The sequence below is a fragment of the Notothenia coriiceps genome, unplaced genomic scaffold, assembly GCF_000735185.1.
Source record: "Notothenia coriiceps isolate Sejong01 unplaced genomic scaffold, NC01 NC01_scaffold00024668, whole genome shotgun sequence".
In the NCBI taxonomy this organism is placed as follows: Eukaryota; Metazoa; Chordata; class Actinopteri; order Perciformes; family Nototheniidae; genus Notothenia; species Notothenia coriiceps.
Genome location: NW_011357369.1, coordinates 1,870,523 through 1,880,671, shown reverse-complemented (window position 1 = coordinate 1,880,671; position 10,149 = coordinate 1,870,523). Strand labels below are relative to the sequence as shown.

At 36.5% G+C, this 10,149-nt stretch overlaps 1 protein-coding gene across 1 annotated transcript; it reads left to right on the top strand.

Annotated features, from left to right (window-relative positions):
* The first annotated feature begins 1,186 nt into the window (after positions 1-1,186).
* On the top strand, positions 1,187-10,068 carry LOC104955676 (solute carrier family 2, facilitated glucose transporter member 11). The gene is made up of 11 exons (XM_010783060.1): positions 1,187-1,198; positions 1,696-1,856; positions 2,435-2,559; positions 2,665-2,794; positions 2,892-3,040; positions 4,008-4,195; positions 4,737-4,847; positions 6,970-7,071; positions 7,278-7,353; positions 7,977-8,104; positions 9,006-10,068. Exons 1-11 carry the CDS (start codon positions 1,187-1,189, stop codon positions 9,222-9,224), a joined length of 1,401 nt encoding a protein of 466 aa, XP_010781362.1. The 3' UTR covers positions 9,225-10,068.
* Positions 10,069-10,149: the final 81 nt, after the last annotated feature.

Genomic DNA, 10,149 nt, shown 5'->3' with positions numbered 1-10,149 from the left:
GGTAAATCACTCTACTCACCATTGTTCTCAAAATCCAACCGAGTGTATAGTCTTCTTTACCTTTTTTATCTGTGGCCTTGAAGCTAAAACACCCTCTTTACTCTCTATTCCTCCTAGTTTGTATCACTTAGCTGGCAGTTATGCAGCAACATCTCCCTTGGTGAATCGAGATGGTTTTAAAGTTTAAAATTCTAATTAAATTGATGAGGACACTTACTTTAATTTTGTAAACTGTAATCAAGCAATAGCCAATGCAGTTTGGTGTGTTGTTTTACAGATTACATTTCTGTTGTTGAGATGCACAACCTGAAAAAAAATAAAACAAGAGTGAACATTTTAAACTAGCTCCATCTGCTGGACATTACCAAGCACAGGTTTCCTTAAATCTTTTTTTTTTTTTTTTTTTAAAGATCTATCTTACACAATATTTTGTCCAGAACAATAGTAAGGACATTATTACACCAATCCAGTTAATGTATAAACCCTCACATAGATGCAAGTGAGAATATCCAGGATCACTGCATGTCATTGAATAAGTTAAACAAATATGTTTGCCACTTAAGTAAAGGCAAGTCCTGCATCACTATCTAATGTTGTGGTCCTGTGTCCAAATCTCGATTTAAGATGTTTACTTTTTAACTGTGCCTATTCCTTAAAGAAATATAAAAACCTTGGGGCATCTAGTGTTTGCTGAGGGGTCAATAGGGCATGTAATATGTATATTGCTCTTAAATAGTGCAATAAGTGTATTCTTTATTGATATTTCTTATTATAAAAAGGTAAAACGTGTGCTAAATTGCAAAACGTAGTATTTGAAATTGAATAGTTGTGAAATCAATTGTTTTTGTATTAAAGTCTGAAATTGCACAACAGTTTTTTTCATGAAATATACACAAATGTTAATTGAGGGGTGAAATAATGCATTAAAACCTGCCTGTAACGCGTAATGTGTGCTAGCGATTTATGTATTTACATTTAATTATTCATCGATATATTTATTAAATGAAACCCCACGTGTCAGCATGCACCTCCCTGCTCCTGGATAGTGACAAGAACTGAGTAACATCACCTGAAGACGTCAGTGAGATTCATTTTTTGTCACACTGTTCCTACCTAAGTCAATCAATGTGGGATCCTGTGGAGAGTATAAAGAAGATGCAGTATGCTAACCACCTGGTCACCTAATATGCGTNGCCAGGTATGAGGCTTGCTGTGTATTTTTGTGTGTGTGTGTGTGTGTGTGTGTGTGTGTGTGTGTGTGTGTGTGTGTGTGTGTGTGTGTGTGTGTGTGTGATTTAGCCATGTATATTAATATTGACTTCTATGCAAAGCTAATGAGGTGCTGGAGGGTTTAGAAAGTGTTAATACGTCTTCCAGTGTTTACATTAACACTGTGGTAAATCTATACTTACTTATGTCTGTGTAGTGAGCTCTCCCTGTAGATCTATGCAGATAAGTAACAAACATTGGGCTCATTGTGTCTTTGATAAGTTATTCTCACATCAACATTTATTGTTGGGTAGAAACTTATTCTGGAAGCAGGATCTTGTTTAAGATACATTTGAGCGATAAACTTTGGACAGACAGATAAACTGAGGTAATAAGTGTCAGCAATAACCACTGCTTTGCTAACTTGCCTTGGTTTTGCGAACTGAAAAATACTTGTATGGCTGATTGTGATGTTATTTCTCCCAGTTTATTCAAGCCTTCGTCAATGAGACATTCCTGGAGCGCTGGGACATGCAGCTGGAGGACTACCAGGTGACTCTGGTCTGGACAATCATTGTCTCCATCTTCTCGTTGGGGGGCTTTGCAGGGGCCCTCATCGCAGGACCTTTGACCATACGCTTCGGGAGGTAAAATAAGATGGCGCATTAAGCTGCTGTATTTTATTGTCTGGCTGTATCAATGAATAAAAAGATCATTGACTTACTTTCCTCTATCACCTGTGTGCATACATATGAACTTTATTTAAAAAAAGGCTAAATCATTTCCTACATTAGATGCACTCTGTAGTTTTTAGCAAATACTTTTCAAACAGGAGTAGGGCACTATTTTGGAATGCGGATGAAGACACATTTGATGCTCTCATGAGATCTTATAGCAGAAGGATTGAATCTATACATAAACTACATGGCTCATGGTCATTGTAATGAATAAACAAAACAGGCAACACAGTGTCAATTAAGTTTTTCTACAATAAAGAAACTCTAAGGCACATGGGAATCATCTGTACAAGGCGTTCACTGCACAGAAAATATGAAAAGGACATGGTCATTGATGGTTTTAGAATTATTTTAATGATTTCCATAATACAACTCTACTTATCCCTGTGACCAAACAGAAAGTTCACGAGTGTGTGTTTCTAAGACTGAAATTGGTTGACCACCAACAGTGGTGGTCTATTAATTTTGTCCTTGTTTCCCTTCCCAAGGAAGAAATGTCTGTTGCTGAACAACATTTTCCTCATGACTGGAGCACTCCTAGCTGTGACAAGCAGAGCTGCCAAGTCTTTTGAGATGATCATTATCGCACGTGTCTTGGTAGGAATAAATGCTGGTATGTCATTTGTGTGTGTCCGTGCCAGTCAATGTGTATATGTTTTCATTAAATTAACTCTAAATAACTTTAGATTAACTAAAAAAGCCCCCGTGTGTTTTGCAGGGGTCAGCATGAATGTGCAACCCATGTATTTTGGAGAAAGTGCACCAAAGCACTTAAGAGGGGCTGTCTCTTTGTCATCAGCTGTTTTCACAGCATTTGGTGTCGTATTAGGACAGGTGGTTGGAATCAGGTATGTACAGAGTCCAATTTCTTCTCAAAACAGGCTCTTCCTTTATTCAAAAATGTCAAAGATATCCACAGTAACACTTGGGATTATTTATTTACAGAGAGATTCTGGGCAGCGAGCCATGCTGGCAGTATCTTCTTGCCAGTAATGCCATTCCTGGCGTCATCCAGCTCCTTACCCTGCCCTGGTTCCCTGAGAGTCCCAGATACCTACTAATCGACAGGGGGGACAAAGAGGCTTGTATTAACGGTGGGTGCGGTGCTATGTCATTTGGGATAGCTTTCTAAGAAAAGGCTCCCTGAACAACATAGTTGAATAGTATTTGTGAAACCCAAGAGACAGTAGCTTAGCACATCCCAAACTGAAACCACACTAGTACCTTCAGTTAAAGGTCCCCTATCATGCAAAATGCACTTTTTGATGTCTTTTACACATAAATGTCCTTGGTGTGTCAGGAGACTCACAAAGTGTCCGAAAATACAACCCTCTCTCTTTTCCTCCTTACCCGCATCTCTAAAAATGGGGGTGCAACGGAGCTGATCCAGATTCCCTGCCAATATGACGCAATATCGGAAATGTGAGCTGGCTTTACGCCCACGGCCCTATCAGAAACGTTGCTGTATCAGAAACAATGCGCAACGTGTTTTGGAAGTTATATGGTCTGTGTTTACATTAGCAAGCATCGCTAACACTCAGAGCTAACGCTGTACTGGAGAGAGTATGTGTAAAGAAACTGGATATAAAAAGGTACTCACCTTGTGGTAAACCTGCGAGAGAAAAAGCATTTGAGCTTCATACTGTTTCAGAAATCATCCTTGCTGTAGAATTCTCCTGCATGAGCTCTACTCTCTTATTTTTTCTTTTTTAAATCTACTGACCCAGAATCAGCACTTTAGTAACAGGGCTGAGTGTGCCTTGGCAGTCTCAGGGCTGGAATGGGTTATCTGTTTGGTATTTTGAGCAAAACACTTCATAGACATGTTTTTTAAATATTTGTATATATCTGAGACCTATATAGGCCTAAAGATAGTATAATAGGAGACCTTTTACTGATGTTCCGCCACTGCTGTGAACCCAACACAATAAACAATATGAAATATCTTTATAAGAGACACACAGGATAATATTTCAGAACCATAGAATAAAGCCAGAGCCAGAGAATACCAGAAGAAAACCTTTTCAGGTCGTTTAATTTTTTTTTTTTTTTCTTGGTTAGCTTTGAGACGGCTGCGAGGCTGCGAGGTCCAGAGCAGCGAGCTCGACGAGATCCTGCAGGAACAAGCTGCGACCAAAGGCATGAAGCCCCGTGGACCATGGGAGCTGCTTACTGATCGCTCAGTGCGCTGGCAGCTCATCACTGTCATGGTCATCAGCAGTGCCATGCAGCTCTGTGGGAACGACTCGGTAAGAAGGACAAAAGTTGTGTGTTTCTGAACGCGAGGGTGGGTGTGTGCAGAAAATATTACAACACAAAAGGATCTGTGTAATCGGTACCGAGCTGCAGTTAGGTATCAGATGTTCTCTGTTGAAGGTTGACTAGAAATGTGAGATGACTTGTGTGTGTCTCTCTTTGTGTTCCCGCAGGTTGTATTAATAATGTATGTTGATGATGAAGCTTTAATGTGCACTGAATAATGTGGGAAAACCAATTATTGTTTTGACTATAAGGCTTTGTCTTGTCTGTCATTTTCACTAAGTATTGATGAAATGTCTAACCCTACAGAGCAGTTACAAGTCTGTTCTCATCAGAAAATGCTGAGCAAGTACTGCTTTGTTTTAAAGCTTTTAACCACATGCTTAACAGTTCTATGGAGCAGGCAGGGTATTAACATAGTTAGTAATTTTACAAAATGCTGGCTTAATCCGCTTATTACTGTAACAGTTGAAGCAGTTGTAGTGAAGCTCTGCAGCACTCTTACATTTTCTCATGTTCTTTCTTTTTCAGATTTACTTCTATGCATCATATGTTTTTAAAGAGGCTGGAGTATCTCCTGATAAAATCCAATATATCACTATTGGCACTGGTACATGTGAACTCACAGCATGTATATTGTGTGTAAGTATCAGTAACAAGAACAGATTAAGTCGCCAAAGGCAACCAGAGACTTGTTTTTACTCTTAAAGCTTTAATGCTGACTAAGGACTAAGAACAGCCCCATGTAGCGTACTGTGACAACAACAGGCGTTACATATTATTTAACAGTTGACCACACTTACACATATGATGTTTGGCTTTTTTAGTAGTAATTCCTAGATTAGCTACAGTACCAAGGAATTAAGAAATGTTAGGATCTTAAACTAAGTAGAGAATAGAAAAAAAGTAGTGGATATATTTAAATAGACCATGGAGATTTTTTTTTTATTAAAGGGCTTTTTACATGTTCTTGTACTCTACTAAATTGTTCTGACAGTTTCAAATACTTTGCAGATTTAGTTTATTAGTACAAAACATAAATAATGTATTACAGTAATGTGTCAAAAAAGTCAAATGTGTTACTCTTAGACAGTGTCACTGTTTCCCTGTTTGTCATTTATGATGCTCAAGTTACATATTTACTGCCGAGACTTGAGTCAATCCTTTAATCCAACGCTATGCAAGAAAGCATATTGTCTAATCTCTAATACAGTGGTTCTCAACCTTTTTACACCAAGTACCACCTGAGAAAATAGTTGGCTCTCCAAGTACCACCATATGACCAATGTTCAAATACAGTCTATGCACAGTTCATGCAGGACTCAGAGGCAAATGTATTCATAATAACATTATTTATGTACAAAGAGCAGTCTCTCTCTCTCTCACACACACACACACACACACACACACACACACACACACACACACACACACACACACAATAAATATTCTATAAGGTTATATTATATAATATATTATATAGGTAATAAGGTAATATTCTCCTCTGTACCTCTCTTCCGAATACCTCCCGTTTTGAGCCACGTTTTTAACATCATTCAGCTTTCTTCTTTCTTTAGCTTGCTTGCAACGTTCGCTAATCGTTCGCGGGTAGGCCTAATGGTCGTCATTAGCAATGCCAGAAATACATTTTTCTTTTTTATGTGTTTAATCTAAATCTGTGTTTAAATCTAAAAACAACAATAGCCTATTATAACTTATTTAAACCACAGTTTCAATTATTTCAAGCTTATTTTCATTCGTTGTAGTATTTTGATAGTATGATTTATTTTGTAATTAATGTTATTCAATCAAGCCTCAAACTGATGGCACTTGTCCCTATAGCCTGTTTTAAATTGAAGTTGTCTGAGTTCCTTACCACCAGCTGCTCTTGCAGTAATAAGTAGTGTACCTTTCTTACCTTTTTCTTTACTTAGTTATGTTTTCTGTATTTTTCATGTCTGTGTTATGTGTAAGAACGTGTAAAGTTGCTGCCGTCTTGGCCAGGTCAGCATTGTAAATGAGATGTTGTCTCAATGTTTTCATCTGGTTAAATAAAGGTTAAATACATTTTATTTTTTAAAAGATATATTTTTTTTACATTTCAGATTCCCCCGCGTACCAGTAGCGGGAGCTGGCGTACCACAGGTTGAGAACCACTGGTCTAATATATAACTACTCGTTCAATAAATAAAAGCAGTGTCTAGTAAATAATGATTTGTACCAGAATTACATAAAAACTGACGAGCATCTTCTATGTTTTTCCTGCAAAAGTTACCATACTTTCATAAATTACACAAGCAAGAAACAAATATGTATTCTAATATTCAGACAATGTTTGCCATGCATTAGTATTATATATTTATTAGAGTATGATTTTTTTTTTCAAGATTGAAGGCTTTTATTGTCATTCGTTCATAGCTTGAGTGTATTTAGGACGATGAAAATCTCTGGTCACAGGCTCGTCCAACAGTGCAACACAATAACACAGAGAAAATAGTGCAAGTAAATAAAATAGAATATAATAGAAACAGTGCAAACTTTGTTTGCTGTGTGGCAAAGACTAGCAAGGATTTGGATTACAAGTTTCTTATACTATACAGTAATTGGAATATTGATATGAGTTGCAAACAGATGAACGTTATGTATGTTCTTCCAAAAGTTCATTGGTTGCTGAACAAGTGTTTTTAGTGTTTTAAAATCTTAAATATGATTTATTTTGAATGTGAAGGGCAGAGTCTGATGTCCATTCTTTGATGTTTTTCAGAACCTGCTGATTGAGCGTAAAGGTCGGAGGTTCATGCTGATGGGAGGTTACATCTTCATGACAATCTGGGCTGTGGTATTCACAATTGCTCTGTCATTTGAGGTATTTAACATCACTTAACCTACCCACATATAACCTATGTTATACTAGTCCAATGCTAATTCATAGTTGTGATTATTATATGAGGTTTCGTCAGTGAACTGAGCATCACAAGTCTATCATTCATTTATGAAATTTGAAAGGGATCTGGTTTCTTTTTCTGAGAGGCTCACTGTTTATTTTTCTCTTTTCTGTACACATGCAAACAGCACTATACATCCTGGATGCCGTACCTGAGCATGGCCTGCATATTCACATACATCCTCAGCTTTGGCATGGGACCAGGTCTGTTTGAAGCCTTTTTTTATATACTATGATAAAATCTAAAACATACAAACACAATTAGAAAGTATGAAGTTGACTTTTGATTGTCTTCGGGTTTTATGTTTCAGTATTTGTAAGCGACTGAAAGAATATTGCTTTTATTTGACTTTTTAATGGTTATTTCCTTTTCTTTTTGTTGTTATTTTGTTGTAAGAAGGGGTAGGTAAAATAAGATTTTCTTCTCCCTGCTCCTTTCCATCATGCACTATAAAAATAAACCAGTATAAGTGTACATGTGTTGTAAAGTTGTACATGTTTTGTTTTAAAATAACTGCCATGTGTGGAATAAACAAATAAATAAATACAATTTCACATCAAGATGCATTCATGAAATTAAAATAATCACAGCCTTCCAGATAAATAAATTAACTACTAATACTATATAAGAAATTTCCGTATTATGTTTTGAATAAAAATTTTTGACAATGACAATTTCGAGTTTTACTGTAATGAAGCAACTTATCACTATTATGCGTTATCAAAAACCAGTACGGGTCAGGCTATAAAAGACAGATTATATTTATATTGTTAATAATATAGAGGTGGTATGAAGCTCTGTTCTATGTGTTTTTGTTTTTCTTTAGCTGGAGTGACTGGCATTCTGCCGACGGAGCTCTTCGATCAGACGGCTCGGCCGGCCGCCTACATGATCGCGGGCTCCATGATGTGGCTCAACCTCTTCATCATGGGGATGATCTTTCCCTTTCTAATGGTCAGTCTGTCACTTCACATCCACATCACATGTAAAGACAATGAATAAATACGCACACGTTGAGGAAATTAAAAAGTAGAGTGCAACATTATCAAAAGAGAAAATTAAAGCATTATTTTAAACATGCTCCTTGTTTGTTTCCCATCTCCAACTCTGCTATATTTACATGAACAATATCTGTCAAAGGAGTTTACTGCTGGAATGTGATAGACGATGAGTGTCCATTAACAAATACAAAAATTATTAAATTAAAATGAGCAAATAAGGTGGTAAACACATAACACCTAGTAGTGAAAGATTATTAAGATATTGTATGCTGTACTTTCAGTCTAGTCCTTTTTTGGTGAATTTTTTCTTGGTTGTTTCCTTTAAATTGAATGCTTCATTGTTGTTGTTTTTTTTTTTTATATCATTTTGTAATATCATTATTAGACCAAATGTAATTATAACTTCCATATAAAATAACAAGCAAACATGCTTAAAAAAAAAAAGGGTTTATGGTTAATCTATTTATTATAATATTAAATGAAACATCACCTCTTTAATTGCCTTTCTTGAGATGGGGGGGTTGATTTATCTAATGATTAAGTGACTTAAGACTACAAGCAGGGTAAAATGCCCAATGATTAACTTCTTATAAATACCAAAAGTCATCGTATAGCGCCACCCAGAGTTCATAGTCTAAAACTGAGGCTTTATCCCCTACTGATCCTTCTTGATATGGAATTTGAAGTTAAGCTTTTAGTTCAAACATTCCCAATAATATAATGTTTTGTAATTGTGTACATAAACAACAAAAGAACAGGCAAACTTGTTTCAAATTGTAGCACATCATCAGACATTTCAGTCATTTATATATCTTCACATCAGTCTGATGGCTCTCTGTTACTTTATTTTACAGAGTGAGTTGAGCGAGTTCTGCTTTGTGCCTTTCGGAGCCGTCTGCCTGCTGTCTGCGCTGTTTGTCGGCCTCTTCCTGCCTGAGACAAAGGGGAAGTCTCTGTCAGCCATCACAAGTGAATTTCACAAGCTCAACTTCAAAGGCCAGGACGAAAAGTGTTTGTCGCAAACTACGACTCAGTATCAGTTGGGTGAAGTGAGTCTCTCAACGGCCTTGTAGACTGACTGCTGAAAATCAAACACAAATGGCCCACTGTGAGACTCGAGCTGCTTGAGCTGGGAGAACCCATGAATGTCTGAACTATAACATCCCCACAAACAACTTGGAGCAATTATTACTCCTTTATCTTGAATGTATGTTCTATTCCAAAGGATTTTTCTATCATATCTTCGCATGGTTCACTCATTGATGACGTTAAAAAAGCTACTCAAAAACCACTGAACATGAAGACACTGCATACAAAGCAGTACCTGAAAGCTAGGATAGACACCATCTATCTATTACATCTAAATCAATAAGACTAGATAGTGTCTATCCTAGTATCCTGTGCTGCTCTTTGATTTCTTTATTGTTTATTGTAATTCAAATCACTGTATATCCACAGAATATAAGTAATCTGCTTCTTCTGAAGACAAAACACTTGTTTTTAGTTAACAAATAAAGCCTTTTCTTTAGTTGTTTCTTGTTTTTTAACTAATTAACACCAATATATTTAGAGCTATAAACAACCATGGCAGACCTTTTTTCTCTTTTCATGGGTCAAAGACTGAGTTGCACATCAGGCCTTCTAGCTAAATAAAGCAGCACATAAATCTAGAACAAAATAAATCTCTTAAAATAAGAATAAAGAGTTAAGTTCAACATTTTTATTATAAACTGAATGCATCAGTGTACCTCATTCAAAAAAACAATGTAATAATGTAAATCGTTCATGCATTTAGTTTGTACTGATATCTACTGTATTTACATGACTGACATATGTGCAATAGTTTATGTTGAATGTCGACATTATGTTTTCATGATCTAACCCTGAGCCAATTAAAGTCTTGTATTAAAGGTCCCATGTCATGCTTTTCCGGTTATTACCCGTCCCCTTGTGTGTTATGAAGGTTTTTATGCATGTAAACGGTCTGCAAGTCACAAA